Genomic DNA, 21,447 nt, shown 5'->3' with positions numbered 1-21,447 from the left:
CCCAGCCCAGCTCACTCCCCCATACCCAGCCCAGCTCACTACCCCATCCCCAGCCCAGCTCTCTCCCCCATCCCCAGCCCAGCTCACTCCCCCATCCCCAGCCCAGCTCTCTCCCCCATACCCAGCCCAGCTCACTCCCCCATCCCCAGCCCAGTTCACTCCCCATCCCCAGCCCAGCTCTCTCCCCATACCCAGCCCAGCTCTCTCCCCTATACCCAGCCCAGCTCACTCCCCCATCCCCAGCCCAGCTCTCTCCCCCATCCACAGCCCAGCTCTCTCCCCCATCCCCAGCCCAGCTCTCTCCCCTATACCCAGCCCAGCTCACTCCCCATCCCCAGCCCAGCTCTCTCCCACATCCCCAGCCCAGCTCTCTCCCCCATCCCCAGCCCAGCTCTCTCCCCTATACCCAGCCCAGCTCTCTTTTTAGATAGATATCCCCCTGCGGCAACGGAGGAGACGGGTCCAGCCAAGACGCAGCCACTCTGGAGAGTGAGAGGCAGTGAAGGGGATGAGGAAGAGAGGAAGAGATGAGGAAGAGAGAAGAAAGAGAGGAGAATGAGAGGAGGAGGAAGAGAAGAGGAAGAGAGGAGAAAGAGAGGAGGAAGCGAGGAGCAAGAGAGGAGAAAGAGAGGAGAACGAGAGGAGGAGGAAGAGAGGAGGAAGAGAGGAGAAAGAGAGGAGCAAGAGAGGAGGAAGAGAGGGGGGGGTGACAGAGCATGGCGGCCATGCCAAACGAATAACCATAGATCTGCAGCAGCTGCCCCTGCAGCTCGGACTCCGGCGGCGACCTGACAACTCCCACTGACATGGGAAGAAGCGCTTGAGCATCATCTGTCTTTTTATTTCAGAGGCCCTGCTGCAAACAAGCGATGCAGAGCTGGATATGAACGTGGGGTCTCTGTTCTGGTTGGCTGGTGCTGGTGGTGACAGCTGTGGTGAGGCTAGTTGACACGTGGGAGGCAGGCTAAACTTGTAGCGGGCTGGTGTGTGAGAGAGTTTGGCTGGGAAACAGCTGAGCACCAGAGCTCCAGATGGTACAAAGAGAGCGTATGGGGAGGCTGTGGGTGAAAGTGTAAAAGCCAGTCTGTCAGACAGAGAAAGATACGGGTGGATGGCCTGTTCCTGAAAAAATTTCTTCCCTCTGCTCCACCCTCCAATGATACATACACCTGTCATGAGAGGGTAGGCCATGCCTCATTACTCCAGCTTAGTTATTAACCCCACCACCTGTAGGACCTTGCATGGGTTACCATGACTGACAGCCTGGGCTAAGAACTAAGCAGTGGTCACCAAGTTCTTTCTCCAGCCCTACACTAACCCGATTCATCTGATTCAACTAATAAAGGCCTGTACAATCGGGGGATAAGTGGGGAAAGGTGTGGTCTGTCTGGAGCTTTTTGTCACAGATGGAAGTGCCTTCAGTCTACCAAATGGTTGCTGGTTTAAGTCACACTTTATTTGTTCACCCTCAATATCAGTAAATCCAATTGATTCTTCAAAGCAAATGTGAAGCACGGTGCTCTGTAATAGATAACTGTGCTTTATTTCTTCTATCTGTCGTTAGTGGTAATGATATAGACAGTCGCAGTGTTGTCCACATGCCAACACACACACAGCAATCTGATAATAATATTCTCCTGTCAGCATTAAAGGCAAGATGGCGTGTCAGTTTCATAACTCACTCTCAGACTGTGTCACTGTGTTCACCAGCAAGGACTACCACCCTGCGCCCACACTCGGCCACTCTCATACACGCGCACACACACACACGCAGGCACTCTCATAATCACTGCCTTTTTCTCCCAAACACACTGATCAAGGGTTGTCACCCTACACCGTCACCGAGACACTCACATAATTGAGCAACAGAATGATGACACATTGGCAAGGCCAGATGACACACACACACACTTTCACTGAAGTAGTTCTTCACTGAGTCGTTCACCTTGACTGTGTTTATGTGTCAGTTGATTCAGTCCTCAGCCAATCAATGCTCCAATCACTGTGCTTGTGAAAAAAAGCGTTCCAAAAGGGTTCTTCAGCTGTCCCCATAGGATGACACTTTTTGGTTCCGGATAGAATCCTTTTTGGTTCCAGGTAGAACCCTTTTGGGTTCCATGTAGAACCCTCTGTGGAAAGAGTTCTACAAGGAACCAAAAGGGTTGTAACTGGAACCAAAGGGGTTCTACCTGAAACCAAAAAGGGCTCTTCAAAGGGTTCTCCTATGGGGAGTGTCGAAGAACCCTTTAAGGTTCTAGATAGCACCTTTTCTTCTAAGAGTGTGGAGTGAATCGTATCTGTCTGTCTGTCTGTCAGCATTTTTAATCAAATCAATGTCAGGGAATCCCTTTCAGTAACGAAATATCATAAACAAAGCAGTGTAATGGAGTAAGCTGGCGGCAGTCAAGCATGCGTGCACACACACAGTTTATACATACACACTGTATACATACACATACAATACACACACTAAAGGACACACCTCAAAAAGAGGAGTGAGTATGCACACACACACAGTTTATACATACACACTGAATACATTGTTGTGTCTTTGGCTATGCCGGATGAAGTGATATGACATGCTATTCTATAAAATAATTTCTCTGTAATTAATATTACCTGTTTAAGCTAATCAGGTAAATGTAATTAACTAGAAAGTCAGGGCACCACGAAATAATGTTTATAGAGCTGTTATCTTCCAAATACACTCTTAAAGACCTAGTAATCTTTTACATCAGTAGCAGTCAATATTTAATCGTCACTTTATTCATTCTCATCTGAAAGTTGTAAATTCTTGGTTATCTTCACGAACCCTGGCTAACAAGTTGAATTAGCAATACAAAATTTGGTTTAATTATTTATTTACTAAATACCTAAATAATCACACAGAATTACATCTACACAGAATTGATCATACATTGATTACAAATTATGTCATAAAGGAAAACGTCCCTGGTGGACAGAACAGATATACCGGCTGGTTACACAAAGAAAGGGGGTTGGGTTTTGAATGAAAGAGCGGGAAGACTGAGAAACAAAGGGAAAAGCTATGCTATCGTAAATACAGAATCTTATGCATTCTAAATAACCTCCCATTTGGAAAAGGAAAATGCAAGGAATATTTACTCTGAGCTGCGCTTCAATAGGTTTGCCGTAGATGGAAGGCTGGGTTGCCCAGCAGGGATCTCTTGTCCTCTGAAGAATGTCTTTGGTGGTAAACTGGATACGTTGTAGTATTGTTGTGTGTGTTAGACTGCATATGTCGTCTGTCCTTTCCTAGCCCACAATCAACAGTGGCTGCTGCTAACTCAACGGCTAGGAGGTATCACTTCTGGAGTGAATAAGAGTTCAAAGTTCATACCAAGTTGCCATACTTTTAAGATCGTGCTATATTCTTGGAGTTATAGTCGAAATTCATCCTTTCGGTGTGTCGATAGTCACCTTCACATTGAACACGATGCTAATTTCGTTAGGTTATTTTCTGAGCCCTTTTAACGTAGGACTGTCATCCTCACGTCCTCGGAACAGAAAGTTGAATTTTCTTGTATGTTTCATTGTTTACAACCAATGTCTGTTCACTTGGGCGGGGCCTCTGAGTGAGCAGAGTTTCTCTATGACACACCGTTCTCTCATTTAAGAAGCTAAAATTACATTTAATCTTTTCACAAATAGTTTCATATTTAAGCATTCAAGCATTTAATCTGATATCTAGAATGTGTCGACTTTCCAAGGTACAGTTTATGTCATCCTGTCATTAGTAGTAATATCTCAGACAACAACTGATCTGAGATCATATTCATTAAGTACCAACGCATATTTTCAACTGGTTGGATTACCGAAATATGGTTCCGTTTCCCACCTTTTGGATGTTACCAGACTCTCTATGTTACAAAGTCTTTACAAGAGTCAACTCTATAAAGTAGAGAGAGAGAAAAGGGGAAAGGTATTTACAGGGGTCATAAACCTCCCCCAACAGGCCAACGTCATGACAACATACACATACAACACACACACTAAAGCACACACCTCAGAAAGAGGAGAGAGTTTGCACACACACACACACACACACCATACACACACACACACCACACACCACACCCACACACACACACACACACTAGAGCACACACTCCAAAAAAGAGGAGTGAGTATGCTCACACACACACATGCGTCATTCTCACGGAACTGACATTTGACGCATAAATTCTGAAGTGTAATTTTTCTTGTAATTTTCTCTTGGATAACTGAGATTAGGATCTGTACTTATCTATGCTTTTTCTATTAGATATGATGTATTTTACCACAATTCCCACAACGATCAACACAAACATTCGCATTACCGAAACAGTCCAAAAAAGTTATAAACAAATCCACAAATCCAAAGTGGCATATGAATTCACCCTTTTGCTATGAAGCCCCTCAATAAGATCTGGTTCAACCAATTACCTTCAGATGTCCACCTGTGTGCAATATAAGTGTCACATGATCTGTCACATGATCTCAGGAATTATACACCAGTTCTGAAAGGCCCCAGAGTCTGCAACACCACTAAGCAAGGGGCACCACCAAGCAAGTGGCACCATGAAGACCAAGGAGCTCTTCAAACAGGTCAGGGACAAATTTGTGGAGAAGTACAGATCAGGGTTTGGTTATAAAAAAATATCTGAAACATCCCACGGAGCACCATTAAATCCATTATTACAAAATGGAAAGAATATGGCACCACAACAAATCTGCCAAGAGAGGGCCACCCACCAAAACTCAAGGACCAGGCAAGGAGGGCATTGATCAGAGAGGCAACAAAGAGACCAAAGATGACCCTGAAGGAGCTGTAAAAGCTCCACAGCGGAGATTGGAGTATCTGTCCATAGGACCACTTTCAGCCATACACTCCACAGAGCTGGGCTTTATGGAAGAGTAACCAGAAAAAAGCCATTGCTTAAAGAAAAAAATAAGCAAACACGTTTGGTGTTCACCAAAAGGCATCTGGAAGACTCCCCAAACATATGGAAGAAGGTACTCTGGTCAGATGAGGCTAAAATTGAGCTTTTTGGCCATCAAGGAAAACGCTATGTCTGGCGCAAACCCGACACCTCTCATCACCCCCCAAGAACACCATCCCCACAGTGAAGCATGGTGGTGGCAGCATCATGCTGTGGGGATGTTTTTCATCGGCAGGGACTGGGAAACTGGTCAGAATTGAAGGAATGATGGATGGCGCTAAATACAGGGAACTTCTTGAGGGAAACCTGTTTCAGTCTTCCAGAGATTTGAGACTGGGACGGAGGTTCACCTTTCAGCAGGACAATGACCCTAAGCATAATGCTAAAGCAACACTCGAGTGGTTTCAGGGGAAACATTTAAATGTCTTGGAATGTCCTAGTCAAAGCCTAGACCTCAATTCAATTGAGAATCTGTGGTATGACTGAAAGATTGCTGTACACCAGCGGAACCCATCCAACTTGAAGGAGCTGGAGCAGTTTTGCCTTGAAGAATGGGTAAAAATCCCAGTGGCTAGATGTGCCAAGCTTATAAAGACATACCCAAAGAGACTTGCAGCTGTAGTTATTGCAAAAGGTGGCTCTACATAGTATTGACATTTGGGGGGTGAATAGTTATACACGCTCAAGTTAATTTTTTTGTCTTATTTCTTGTTTGTTTCACAATAAAAAAAAATATTTTGCATCTTCAAAGTGGTAGGCATATTATGTAAATCAAATTATACAAAATGTCACACCCTGACCATAGTTTGCTTTGTATGTTTCTATGTTTTGGTTGGTCAGGGTGTGATCTGAGTGGGCATTCTATGTTGGATGTCTTGTTTGTCTATTTCTATGTCTGGCCTGATATGGTTCTCAATCAGAGGCAGGTGTTAGTCATTGTCTCTGATTGGGAACCATATTTAGGTAGCCTGGGTTTCACTGTGTGTTTGTGGGTGATTGTTCCTGTCTCTGTGTTTTGCACCAGATAGGGCTGTTTTTTGGTTTTCCACGTTTATTTTGTAGTGTTCGTGTTTATCTTTTTTTTATTAAACATGAATCAAAGAAACCACGCTGCATTTTGGTCCGCCTCTACTTCACCTAAGGAAACCCTTACACAAAATCCATTTTAATTACAGTTTGTAAGGCAACAAAATAGAAAAAATGCCAAGGGGGGTGAATACTAAGCACTTGTTAGCTGCTTTTCCTTCACTCTGCAGTCCAACTCATCCCAAAACATCTGGGTTGTGGAATGATGTTTTACAAATGAATTAAAAATGAAAACCTGAAATGTCTTGAGTCAAGTGTTCAACCCTTTTGTTATGGTAAGCCTAAATAAGTTCAGGAGTAAATATTTGCTTAACAAGTCAAAAAGTAAGTTGCATACTCTGTGTGCAAAAATATTTTTTTAATGACTACCCCATCTCTGTACCTCACATATACAAATATATGTAAGGTCCCTCAGTCGAGCAGGGAATTTCAAACACAGATTCAACCACAAAGATCAGGGAGGTTTTCCAATGCCTCGCAAACAAGAACACCTTTTGGTAGATGGGTAAAAAATAAAAAGCAGACATTGAATACCCCTTTCAGCATGGTGAAGTTATTAATTACACTTTGGATGGTGTATCAACACACCCAGTCTCTACAAAAATACAGACTTCCTTCCTAACTCAGTTGCCAGAGAGGAATTTGCTTGAAAATCTATGCCAAGACGTTAAAATGGTTGTTTAACAAACAATTTGACAGAGCCTGAAGAATTTTTAAAAGAATAATGGCCAAATGTTGCACATTCCAGAGTGGAAAGCTCCTAGAGACTTACCCAGAAAGATTTACAGCCGTAATCTCTGCCAAAGGTGATTTTTAACATATATTGACTCAGGGGGTTGAATACTTATCTAATCAAGATATATTACTTGTTTTTTGTTTTTACAAATGTTAAAATTTTTCTTCCACTTTGACATTATGGTATTTTGTGTAGATCGTTGACAAAAAATGACAGTTAAATCCATTTGAATCCCACTGTGTAACAACAAAATGTGGAAAATATTTTCTGAATGCACTGTAGGTAGAGAACATTGAACAAAGCAAGGCTATGTCAATAATTAAGAAGCTCTCGATTACCAAAAGGAATGTTTTCATTCCCAAAATGACATGGTAATGAGAAGTTTGTGTTTCAGTAATAAGGGACCCTTAGCTCAATCTGCAAATATTAGGAAACAGCCATTATGATTCAGATAAAAATTGACCACATCGCTAAAGTCCATTCGTGCCTCCACTTTGGTAAAGTAATGGTTCTCTGACTTTTTCCAATTTTAGTCGTTTTGGGAATGAGGACAAGTGGGGTGAAGGGGGTGTTTGAAAATAAGAACCACATTCTGAAGGCATATAAGCAAATAAACTAACAAAGACATCCTCCAGCCATTTTGGAACTTCTACTGTTGAAAACCGATATGCCAAGCATAAATACAGTAAAATAAACACACTAAAGGATGAAATAGTATGTTTTGAGCAAAATAGTGTTTTTTAGACACAACTGCAAACTTCAAGGAGTAGGACATTGAAGGAGTTGGTCTGATGGTGGCCTCTGATGTCATCAGCCTCCCCCCTTGATTGAGGAACAAAACAGGAAAGCCCCCCCCCCTCATTACTTACCTGTACCACCTATTGAGATGTGTCTTTTGTTAAGAAGATCAGGTGTTGAATGAGCTGAAAAGGAGACTGGAGTGCCACTTTAACTTGTGCTCATCTAGGACTACTCCTCTAGATGATGCATCATGGGTGCCTAAAACATTATTTTTTTTAAAGGTTTTTAAAGGAACTTGAAAAAGTGTAATGAGACCACAGACACTGTTTTTACCTTATACATATTATTTAATGTAGACTTTCATTTGCATGATTTATGGACAAACTACAGCAACCTGTTATGTGTTTTATTCAAATAAGTTAGGTTTTCTAAAGTAAAATGGTATAAAATGACCTGGGAATTGAATCTGGACGCAGTTCGGTATAGAGAATTTGGGCTGAAAATGTACAAAAAACAGGTGGACTGGCCACCCCACATAGCCTGGTTCCTCTCTAGGTTTCTTCCTAGGTTTTGGCCTTTCTAGGGAGTTTTTCCTAGCCACCATGCTTCTACACCTGCATTGCTTGCTGTTTGGGGTTTTAGGCTGGGTTTCTGTACAGCACTTTGAGATATCAGCTGATGTACGAAGGGCTATATAAATACATTTGATTTGATTTGAAATGAGGTGAAAATGTAAAACGTATTTCAAATAAGACACTTAGCCAAAAACGAAACATCTTAGTCAAATTGACAGTTGATTTTTGCAGATGCATCATGGCTTTGTAACCCAATTTGCTGCAGACATTTTAAAACTGGTTTCATGAGAATCCCCCCACACACACACACACACACACACACACACACACACACACACACACACACACACACACACACACACACACACACACACACACACACACACACACACACACACACACAATCCCACAGGCACTCAGGCTGCATTATTAGAATTAGATTATAGTGCCTATTTTGCCCACCTTCAGCGACATGTCAGCAGCAACACACTATGCCCACCCTGCAGACGGGGTCTGCCTACAGGTCACGTGCACACGCACACACATGTAGACACACACCAGACAGTCAGCTGGTGGAGCCTTCCTTATGCACCAGTTGACATCACATCTGTTTACTCGTTTCCTCAACATCAGCCCAGGTAATGCACTGTAAATTATGTGGCTGTATAATCACTATGGTTTTACACTGAGTATACAAAACTTTAGGATTACATAGACTGACCAGGTGAAAGCTATGATTCCTTATTGATATCACCTGTTAAATCTACTTACATCAGTGTAGATGAAGGGGCGGAGACAGGTTAAAGAAGGATTTTTAAGGCTTGAGACAATTGAGACATGGATTGTGCATGTGTGCCATTCAGACGGTGAACGGGCAAGATAAAAGATTGTGCTTTTGAACGGGGTATGGTAGTACGTGCCAGGTGCACCGGTTTGAGTATGTCAAGAACCTCAGCGCTGCTGGTGTAACCCGTGTGAAATGGCTAGCTAGTTAGTAGGGTGCGCGCTAATAGCGTTTCAATCGGTGACATCACTCACTCTGAGACCTTGAAGTAGTTGTTTCCCATGCCGGGCCGTGGCTTTTGTGGAGCGATAGGTAACGAAGCTTGGAGTGTATCAGTTGTTGATGTGTGCAGAGGGTCCCTGGTTTGAGCCCAGGTAGGGGTGAGGAGAGGGACGGAAGCAATACTGTTACATTGGGTTTTTCACACTCAACAGTTTCCCATGTGATCAAGAATGGTCCACCACCCAAAGGACATCCTGCCGACTTGACACAACAGTGGGAAGCATTGGAGTCAACATGGGCCAGCACCCTGTGGAACGCTTTGGACACCTTGTGGAGCATCCCTGTGGAACACTTTGGACACCTTGTGGAGCATCCCTGTGGAACACTTTGGACACCTTGTGGAGCATCCCTGTGGAACACTTTGGACACCTTGTGGAGCATCCCTGTGGAACACTTTGGACACCTTGTGGAGCATCCCTGTGGAACACTTTGGACACCTTGTGGAGCATCCCTGTGGAACGCTTTGGACACCTTGTAGAGTTCATGTCCCGATGAATTGAGGCTGTTCTGAAGGCAGAGGGGGGTGCAACATAATATGTTCTTAATGTGTTGTACACTCAGTGTATATAATCACTGTAAATGATGTGCATGTGTAATAACCATGGTTTTAAATGAGGACATAGTACAGTATGGTGTTGTGGTACAGGAATAAACACCACTGGTCGTACAGTATAGTGATGTGGTATAGATATCAACACTGCTGGTGGTACAGTATAGTGATGTGGTACAGGAATAAACACCACTGGTGGTACAGTATGGTGTTGTGGTACAGGAATAAACACCACTGGTGGTACAGTATGGTGTTGTGGTACAGGAATAAACACCGCTGGTGGTACAGTATGGTGTTGTGGTACAGGAATAAACACCACTGGTGGTACAGTATAGTGTTGTGGTACAGGAATAAACACCACTGGTGGTACAGTATAGTGATGTGGTACAGGAATAAACACTGCTGGTGGTACAGTATGGTGTTGTGGTACAGGAATAAACACCACTGGTGGTACAGTATAGTGTTGTGGTACAGGAATAAACACCACTGGTGGTACAGTATAGTGATGTGGTACAGGAATAAACACCGCTGGTGGTACAGTATGGTGTTGTGGTACAGGAATAAACACCACTGGTGGTACAGTATAGTGATGTGGTACAGGAATAAACACCACTGGTGGTACAGTATAGTGATGTGGTACAGGAATAAACACCGCTGGTGGTACAGTATGGTGATGTGGTACAGGAATAAACACCACTGGTGGTACAGTATAGTGATGTGGTACAGGAATAAACACCGCTGGTGGTACAGTATGGTGTTGTGGTACAGGAATAAACACCACTGGTGGTACAGTATAGTGATGTGGTACAGGAATAAACACCACTGGTCGTACAGTATAGTGATGTGGTATAGATATCAACACCGCTGGTGGTACAGTATGGTGTTGTGGTACAGGAATAAACACCACTGGTCGTACAGTATAGTGATGTGGTATAGATATCAACACCGCTGGTGGTACAGTATAGTGATGTGGTATAGATATCAACACCACTGGTCGTACAGTATAGTGATGTGGTATAGATATCAACACCGCTGGTGGTACAGTATGGTGTTGTGGTACAGGAATAAACACCACTGGTCGTACAGTATAGTGATGTGGTATAGATATCAACACCGCTGGTCGTACAGTATAGTGTTGTGGTACAGGAATAAACACCACTGGTCGTACAGTATAGTGATGTGGTATAGATATCAACACCGCTGGTGGTACAGTATAGTGATGTGGTATAGATATCAACACCGCTGGTGGTACAGTATAGTGTTGTGGTATAGATATCAACACCGCTGGTGGTACAGTATAGTGATGTGGTATAGATATCAACACCGCTGGTGGTACAGAATAGTGATGTGGTATAGATATCAACACCGCTGGTGGTACAGTATAGTGATGTGGTATAGATATCAACACCGCTGGTGGTACAGTATAGTGATGTGGTATAGATATCAACACCGCTGGTGGTACAGTATAGTAATGTGGTATAGATATCAACACCGCTGGTGGTACAGTATAGTGATGTGGTATAGATATCAACACCGCTGGTGGTACAGTATAGTGATGTGGTATAGATATCAACACCGCTGGTGGTACAGTATGGTGTTGTGGTACAGGAATAAACACCACTGGTCGTACAGTATAGTGATGTGGTATAGATATCAACACCGCTGGTGGTACAGTATAGTGTTGTGGTACAGGAATAAACACCACTGGTCGTACAGTATAGTGATGTGGTATAGATATCAACACCGCTGGTGGTACAGTATAGTGATGTGGTATAGATATCAACACCGCTGGTGGTACAGTATGGTGTTGTGGTACAGGAATAAACACCACTGGTCGTACAGTATAGTGATGTGGTATAGATATCAACACCGCTGGTGGTACAGTATGGTGTTGTGGTACAGGAATAAACACCACTGGTCGTACAGTATAGTGATGTGGTATAGATATCAACACCGCTGGTGGTACAGTATGGTGTTGTGGTACAGGAATAAACACCACTGGTCGTACAGTATAGTGATGTGGTATAGATATCAACACCGCTGGTGGTACAGTATAGTGATGTGGTATAGATATCAACACCGCTGGTGGTACAGTATAGTGATGTGGTACAGGAATAAACACCACTGGTCGTACAGTATAGTGATGTGGTATAGATATCAACACCGCTGGTGGTACAGTATAGTGATGTGGTATAGATATCAACACCGCTGGTGGTACAGTATAGTGATGTGGTATAGATATCAACACCGCTGGTGGTACAGTATGGTGTTGTGGTACAGGAATAAACACCACTGGTCGTACAGTATAGTGATGTGGTATAGATATCAACACCGCTGGTGGTACAGTATAGTGATGTGGTATAGATATCAACACCGCTGGTGGTACAGTATAGTGATGTGGTATAGATATCAACACCACTGGTCGTACAGTATAGTGATGTGGTATAGATATCAACACCGCTGGTGGTACAGTATAGTGATGTGGTATAGATATCAACACCGCTGGTGGTACAGTATAGTGATGTGGTATAGATATCAACACCGCTGGTGGTACAGTATAGTGATGTGGTATAGATATCAACACCGCTGGTCGTACAGTATAGTGATGTGGTATAGATATCAACACCGCTGGTGGTACAGTATAGTGATGTGGTATAGATATCAACACCGCTGGTGGTACAGTATAGTGATGTGGTATAGATATCAACACCGCTGGTGGTACAGTATAGTGATGTGGTATAGATATCAACACCGCTGGTGGTACAGTATAGTGATGTGGTATAGATATCAACACCGCTGGTGGTACAGTATAGTGATGTGGTATAGATATCAACACCGCTGGTGGTACAGTATAGTGATGTGGTATAGATATCAACACCGCTGGTGGTACAGAATAGTGATGTGGTATAATGTAGATATCAACACCACTGTTGGGACAGAATAGTGATGTGGTAAACTGTAGGTATCAACACCACTGTTGGGACAGAATAGTGATGTGGTAAACTGTAGGTATCAACACCACTGGTGTTACAGAAAAGTGATATGGTATAGATATCAAAACCACTGGTGGTACAGAATAGTGATGTGGTAAACTGTAGATATCAACACCACTGGTGGTACAGAATAGTGATATGGTATAGATATCAACACAGCAGGTGGTACAGTATAGTGATGTGGTAAACTGTAGTTATCAACACCACTGGTGGTACAGAATAGTGATGTGGTATAATGTAGGTATCAACACCACTGGTGGTACAGAATAGTGATGTGGTATAATGTAGGTATCAACACCACTGTTGGGACAGAATAGTGATGTGGTTTAATGTAGGTATCAACACCACTGGTGGTACAGAATAGTGATGTGGTATAATGTAGGTATCAACACCACTGGTGGTACAGAATAGTGATGTGGTATAATGTAGGTATCAACACCACTTGTGGTACAGAATAGTGATGTGGTATAATGTAGGAATCAACACCACTGGTGGTACAGAATAGTGATGTGGTATAATGTAGGAATCAACACCACTGGTGGTACAGAATAGTGATGTGGTATAATGTAGGTATCAACACCACTGGTGGTACAGAATAGTGATGTGGTTTAATGTAGGTATCAACACCACTGGTGGTACAGAATAGTGATGTGGTATAATGTAGGTATCAACACCACTGTTGGGACAGAATAGTGATGTGGTATAATGTAGGTATCAACACCACTGGTGGTACAGAATAGTGATATGGTATAGATATCAACACCACTGGTGGTACAGAATAGTGATGTGGTATAATGTAGGTATCAACACCACTGGTGGTACAGAATAGTGATGTGGTATAATATAGGAATCAACACCACTTGTGGTACAGAATATAGTATAGTATAGTGATGTGGTATAATGTAGGTATCAACACCACTTGTGGTACAGTATAGTGATGTGGTATAATGTAGGAATCAACACCACTGGTGGTACAGAATAGCAATGTGGTATAATATAGGAATCAACACCACTTGTGGTACAGAATAGTGATGTGGTATAATATAGGAATGAACACCACTGGTGGTACAGAATAGTGATGTGGTATAATGTAGGAATCAACACCACTTGTGGTACAGAATAGTTATGTGGTATAATATAGGAATCAACACCACTGGTGGTACAGAATAGTGATGTGGTATAATGTAGGAATCAACACCACTTGTGGTACAGAATAGTGATGTGGTATAATATAGGAATCAACACCACTGGTGGTACAGAATAGTGATGTGGTATAATGTAGGTATCAACACCACTGGTGGTACAGAATTGTGATGTGGTATAATGTAGGAATCAACACCACTTGTGGTACAGAATAGTTATGTGGTATAATATAGGAATCAACACCACTGGTGGTACAGAATAGTGATGTGGTATAATGTAGGAATGAACACCACTGGTGGTACAGAATAGTGATGTGGTATAATATAGGAATCAACACCACTGGTGGTACAGAATAGTGATGTGGTTTAATGTAGGAATGAACACCACTGGTGGTACAGAATAGTGATGTGGTATAATATAGGAATCAACACCACTGGTGGTACAGAATAGTGATGTGGTTTAATGTAGGAATGAACACCACTGGTGGTACAGAATAGTGATGTGGTATAATATAGGAATCAACACCACTTGTGGTACAGAATAGTTATGTGGTATAATGTAGGTATCAACACCACTGGTGGTACAGAATAGTGATGTGGTATAATGTAGGAATGAACACCACTGGTGGTACAGAATAGTGATGTGGTATAATATAGGAATCAACACCACTGGTGGTACAGAATAGTGATGTGGTATAATGTAGGAATGAACACCACTGGTGGTACAGAATAGTGATGTGGTATAATGTAGGAATCAACACCACTTGTGGTACAGAATAGTGATGTGGTATAATGTAGGTATCAACACCACTGGTGGTACAGAATAGTGATGTGGTATAATGTAGGTATCAACACCACTGGTGGTACAGAATAGTGATGTGGTATAATGTAGGAATCAACACCACTTGTGGTACAGAATAGTGATGTGGTATAGATATCAACACAGCTGGTGGTACAGAATAGTGATGTGGTATAGGAATGGACACCACTGGTGGTACAGAATAGTGATGTGGTAAACTGTAGGTATCAACACCACTTGTGGTACAGAATAGTGATGTGGTATAATGTAGGAATCAACACCACTGGTGGTACAGAATAGTGATGTGGTATAGGAATCAACACCACTGGTGGTACAGTATAGTGATGTGGTATAGGAATGGACACCACTGGTGGTACAGAATAGTGATGTGGTAAACTGTAGGAATCAACACCACTGGTGGTACAGAATTGTGATGAGGTATAGGTTGCCACACCACTGGTGGTACAGTATAGTGATGTGGTATACTGTAGTTATCCACACCTCTAGTGGTACAGAATAGTCAATCAGTTAGTAGGCTATTTATCAGGTGCTTACTAAAAACTGACATTGTATATGTAACCAATGTGAAATGGCTAGCTAGTTAGGGGGGAGCGCCCTAATAGAGTTTCAAACGGTGACATCACTCGCTCTGAGACCTTGAAGTAGTTGTTCCCCTTGCTCTGCAAGGACCCCGGCTTTTGTGGAGCGATGGGTAACGATGCTTCGAGGGAGGCTGTTGTCGATGTGTGCAGAGGGTCCCTGGTTCGAGCCCAGGTAGGGGCAAGGAGAGGGACGGAAGCTATACCGTTACACATACAGACCTGCATGAGCCTTGCTCCAGTGTGTCGAAACTCTGGTCTTACTCCAGTGTGTATATACTCTAGTCTTACTCCAGTATGTAGATACTCTGGTCTTACTCCAGTATGTAGATGCTCTGTCTTACTCCAGTATGTAGATTCTCTGGTCTTACTCCAGTATGTAGATACTCTAGTCTTACTCCAGTGTGTAGATACTCTGGTCTTACTCCAGTATGTAGATACTCTGGTCTTACTCCAGTATGTAGATTCTCTGGTCTTACTCCAGTATGTAGATACTCTAGTCTTACTCCAGTGTGTAGATACTCTGGTCTTACTCCAGTGTGTAGATACTCTGGTCTTACTCCAGTATGTAGATTCTCTGGTCTTACTCCAGTATGTAGATACTCTAGTCTTACTCCAGTGTGTAGATACTCTGGTCTTACTCCAGTGTGTAGATACTCTGGTCTTACTCCAGTGTGTAGATATTCTGGTCTTACTCCAGTGTGTAGATACTCTGTCTTACTCCAGTGTGTAGATACTCTGCCTTACTCCCGTGTGTAGATACTCTGTCTTACTCCAGTGTGTAGATTCTCTGGTCTTACTCCAGTGTAGATACTCTGTCTTACTCCAGTGTGTAGATACTCTGTCTTACTCCAGTGTGTAGATACTCTGCCTTACTCCCGTGTGTAGATACTCTGTCTTACTCCAGTGTGTAGATTCTCTGGTCTTACTCCAGTGTAGATACTCTGTCTTACTCCAGTGTGTAGATACTCTGTCTTACTCCAGTGTGTAGATATTCCTCTGCCTCCTCCTGTTGATCTGTGGTTGGCAGGGAGGACTGCAGCTGAGGAGGCTGATCAATACTGGACACTAAACCCCTTCTCACCCAGGACAAACACTGCTGCCACACCCAGGCAGGCGGACCTACACACCCCGCTGCTCTCTCCAGCTCTTTACACTGCAGTATCAGCAGCACACACTCACTTCTTCACTAAATCAAGTGTTAAACAGCTTAGAAGAACCCTAGCCTATATTCAGTCACCATGGTGGTTAAAATCGTAGGACAGAAACATTGCCATAGTTACAACATGCTTGACATTTAAGAATGATTCTGTTTTTCACATTTCCTGACATTTAATCATTGTAAAAAAATCCCTGTTTTAGGTCATTTAGGATCCCCACTTTATTTTAAGAATGTGAAATGTCAGAATAATAGTGGAGAGAAGGATTTATTTCAGCTTTTATTTATTTCATCACATTCCCAGTGGGTCAGAAGTTTACATTGACTCAATTAGTATTTGGTAGCATTGCCTTTAAATTGTTGAACTTGGGTCAAACGTTTTGGGTAGCCTTGCACAAGCTCCCCACAATAAGTTGGGTGAATTTTGGCCCATTCCTCCTGACAGAGCTGGTGTAACTGAGTCAGGTTTGTAGGCCTCCTTGCTTGAACACACTTTTTCAGTTCTGCCCACAAATTTTCTAAAGGATTGAGGTCAGCGCTTTGTGATGGCCACTCCAATACCTTGACTTTCTTGTCCATAAGCCATTTTCCCACAACTTTGGAAGTATGCTTGGGGTCATTGTTCATTTGGAATACCCATTTGCGACCAAGCTTCAACTTCCTGACTGATGTCTTGAGATGTTGCTTCAATATATCCACATCATTTTCCGACATCATGATGCCATCTATTTTGTGAAGTGCACCAGTCCCTCCTGCAGCAAAGCACCCCCACAACGTTCTTCACGGTTGGGATGGTGTTCTTCAGCTTGCAAGCATCCCCCTTTTTCCTCCAAACATAACGATAGTCATTATGGCCAAACATTTCTATTTTTGTTTCATCAGACCAGAGGATATTTCTCCAAAAAGCACGATCTTTGTCCCCATGTGCAGTTGCAAACCCTTTTTTATGGCGGTTTTGGAGCGGTGGCTTCTTCCTTGCTGAACGGCCTTTCAGGTTATGTCGATATAGGACTCGTTATACTGTGGATATAGATACTTTTGTACCTGTTTCCTCCAGCATCTTCACAAGGTCCTTTGCTGTTGTTCTGGGATTGATTTGCACTTTTCGCACCAAAGTACGTTCATCTCTAGGAGACAGAACGCGTCTCCTTCCTGGGCGTTATTACGGCTGCATGGTCCCATGGTGTTTATACTTGCGTACTATTGTTTGTACAGATGAATGTGGTACCTTCAGGTGTTAGGAAATTGCTCCCATGGATGACCCAGACTTGTGGAGGTCTACAATTATTTTCTGAGATCTTGGCTGATTTATTTTGATTTTCCCATGATGTCAAGCAAAGAGGCATTGAGTTTGAAGCTAGGCCTTGAAATACATCCACGGGTACACCTCCATTTGACTCAAATGATGTCAATTAGCCTATCAGAAATATCTAAAGACATGAAATCATTTTCTGGATGTTTCCAAGCTGTTTAAAGGCACAGTCAACTTAGTGTATGTAAACATCTGACCCACTGGAATTGTGATACAGTAAATTATAAGTGAAATAATCTGTCTGTAAACAATTGTTTGAAAAATTGTTTGTGTCATGCACAAAGTAGATGTCCTAACCGACTTGCCAAACTATAGTTTGTTAACAAGAAATTTGTGGAGTGGTTGAACAACAAGTTTTAATGACTCCAACCTAAGTATATGTCAACTTCCGACTTCAACTGTATATCCATGGAGATACAATTAAATCACTTGTTAATAATCAAACTTCTAATTCTATGTGTATAGCGCTAGTTTAACACAGTTATCATGGCTTCACTATTCACCTCACACCCGCTGCCAGCTGGTTTACATTCTGGACATCAACTCATTCTACAATGTCTTTCATCCTTTGGATACTTCATGTGTTGTTATCTCTAGTTCGCAGTTATTTCTAAAGGGGGGGGGGGGGCACCTCACTCACTCACCACCATGTCACACTGCTGACCTCAATACCACAGCTGGGGTCAATTCCATTTCAGTTCAGGCAGTTGAAATAATGATAATAGTAGGCAGCTTTAAATTTGTTAACTGAATTTCAAGTAATTTCCTGCTGAATTTAAATGGAATTGATCCCATCCTTGTTCACCTCTAACCTACCAGTGTCCTTCAGCCATTTAAAACTACTAGGTACTGTATCTCAGTGCTGAAAAAGACTACTACAATACTAATATCACTTCAAGTAAGTAGCCTCCAGTATGTCTAGAGGTTTTTGCTTAAAGGGAAAATCCACTCAAAAACAACATTTTGGTGTTCTTTTCAGTAGTCCACTGTTGATACAGTCCGAGTTTTCAAGCGATTGGACTTTCAAGAAGCAACGTGTCACCGGCCACACCATCATGCTGTACTGAGTGTTCATGAATCATTATGTATTCAACGTTCGTTTGTGAATGTACAAAGTGGATGACAAATATTTCACAATGCACTTTATGTCAGTACTTTAGGCCTGTATTTAAATCCAAAGTAAACCCGATGTACACATTTTGCACACAGAACAGACCAATGCAGTCATCATCTATAGACTACTGGGACGTCCTCCTCTGTTTTTCTGTGGCATATCACAATCCACTTGTTGTTGATGTTTCCCATTGAAGATGCTACTGTACACATGAATCATTTCATATTCTCATTCTGTACATACATTATATGATTTCTGAGGTGTGTTTACCTTTAATCATATGCATTATTATTTACTACCTCGCCACCCCACCCCACCCTGACTCCTCAGCAGTCCTGACGTTGATTTACCTAAAGTGTCACAGATGGGTATTGTCCAGGACAATCCCAACCTGAATAGCCCTCCATGCAATCCCATACACTCTTTCCCTCACGTATCCCTCTCCCTCTCCCCCTCTCCCTCTCCCCCTCTCCCTCTCCCCCTCTCCATCTCAACCCCTCCCTCCATCTCCCCTCCTCTTTGCCTGCAATACAATTCAGCATGTCTTCCCTCTCGCTGCCTGCCTCTCTCCCTCCAGCCCACCTCATCTCTCTTTCTCTCTCTCTCTATTTATACACATAATACTACACCACACAGTAGAATATTCCCCTCTTTCTTCCCTCTCCTTCTCTTGCTTCATCTATCTTTCCCTCTCCTTCTCTTCCCTTATCTATCTCTCCCTCTCTGTGTACAGCAACTGTCATAGCATTTTCAATCTGCCTCCCCCGTCTCCTCCTCTCCATCCTTCTCTCTCTTTCCCTCCCACACACACACATATATTCTGCCAGGCATCATCCTGAATCAAGGCAGGAGAAGAGGGTGGGATGGAGGGAGGGGGGGAGAATGCACACACTCAGCAGCGCATTTTAACACATATTGTCTCTGACATCTTGGCCAAACGTGAATTGTCAAGCCCCATCTAAACAGTGACGTGGTTACCATCCACCCCCTTCTTCATCCCGCGGTCCTCACAGCCTATTCACACACACACACACACACACACACACACACACACACACACACACACACACACACACACACACACACACACACACACACACACACACACACACACACACACACACACTGTACGTAACAGCAGCAAGCAGGAGCCCTGTCCCCTCACCCAAGCCCCAGCCCCCAGCCCCAACCACAGCCCCCAGCCATTAGGGAAGAATAGCAGGTCTTACTGAGTCTCCGTGAGCCGATGCATCCCATGGTGTATTCACAAAGGCCCTGGATACAAGCAAGGAAGCGTTACCCTGACACCATACATTCTCTCTCTTGCGCTTCTCTCTCCTGCTCGCTTCGCTCTCACTCGCTGTCCTGCACACTGTCTCTCCCTCCCTCTCTGGCTCTCTCTCTCTTCTGCGCTTGCTCGCTCAGTCTCTCTCCCTCTCTCTTTACCAGTGCAGTGAGACTCTTATACGATCCCGTTAGTAAGTTAGTATGACTGAGGAAGACAGCTTTTAGTTAAATATGGAAGAGTGATATCATATTTATTACTACGACTACTACTATTGCTATAACTATAACTTGTATTATTACTATTATTATCATCAACATGTGTTGACATTGTGAACATTATTATTACCATAAGCGTATTATATCTGTATTATATCTGTAGTGAAATCCTAGAGATATGGTAATTGGGAAATCAGGCTAATAGGAAAGGGAAGCATCATATTATTGACAGGCAATACTCTTGTCCATTAGCCTGTGAAGGCCAGTGTGTTGAATGCTGTGGCTTGTAGCCATACCATTAGAGGTTCAATAGCAGGGGACTGAGTGGTGGGCTTTGTCATTGTTGTCATTGTTGTGGATATAACTGCACTGCTGTAATATTGGAGCTGTAAAACGGGGTTCTCTGTCTCCCTCTCCTGTGCACGAGCTGCCTAACAACGCACTGCAGCGGTTTCCCAGCCCCTCTACCCATCCTTCTCTCCCCCTCTCTGTCACGCTCACACTCTCAAATAACACACACACACACACACACACACCACACACACACCACACACTCACACTCTCAAATAACACACACACACACACACACACACACACACACACACACACACACATACACACCACACACACACACACGCACACACACACACCACACACACACACACACACACACACACACACACACGCACACACACACCACACACACACACACACCACACACACGCACACGCACACCACACACCACACACACACACACATACACACGCACGCACACACACACACCACACACACACACACATACACAGAATCATGACAAAACACAGGAGGGTATTCCTTCAGCATCAAAGCTCTCCAAAGCCTTTGCTCTGTGTCATCCCTCTCTCCATCGATCCTATTCTCTGTCATCTCTCTCTCTCTCTCTCTCATCTCCCTCCTTCTCTCTCTTGATTTAGCTCTCTCTGTATTCTCTCCATTTATTCTCTCTCCCTCCCCCTCTCTGTTTTTCCCTCCCTCTCCTCCTCTTACCTTCCCTCTCTCTCTCACTCTTCCCCTCCCCTCCATCCCCCTCTTTCCTAGTGACAAAAACAATGAGAGGAGTAGCCTCATTATCTGCACCCATCTATCTCTC

The 21,447-nt window shown here is 43.2% G+C and overlaps 1 protein-coding gene across 2 annotated transcripts in view; it reads right to left on the bottom strand.

The window, feature by feature from the left end:
• Positions 1-20,191, bottom strand: part of LOC112253773 (protein FAM131B) — a 39,053-nt gene extending 18,862 nt beyond the window's left edge. For both annotated transcript variants that reach the window (XM_042305000.1, XM_042305001.1), the window contains exon 1: positions 20,045-20,191. In XM_042305000.1, the coding sequence (XP_042160934.1) occupies positions 20,045-20,072 (28 nt within the window). In that variant the 5' untranslated portion in view covers positions 20,073-20,191. The remainder of the gene's footprint in view (positions 1-20,044) is intronic.
• Positions 20,192-21,447: the final 1,256 nt, after the last annotated feature.

Source organism: Oncorhynchus tshawytscha, linkage group LG23 (genome assembly GCF_018296145.1).
Source record: "Oncorhynchus tshawytscha isolate Ot180627B linkage group LG23, Otsh_v2.0, whole genome shotgun sequence".
Classification (NCBI taxonomy): Eukaryota; Metazoa; Chordata; class Actinopteri; order Salmoniformes; family Salmonidae; genus Oncorhynchus; species Oncorhynchus tshawytscha.
Note: the sequence above shows the minus strand (reverse complement) of the source record. Positions and strands in the feature narration are given on the sequence as shown.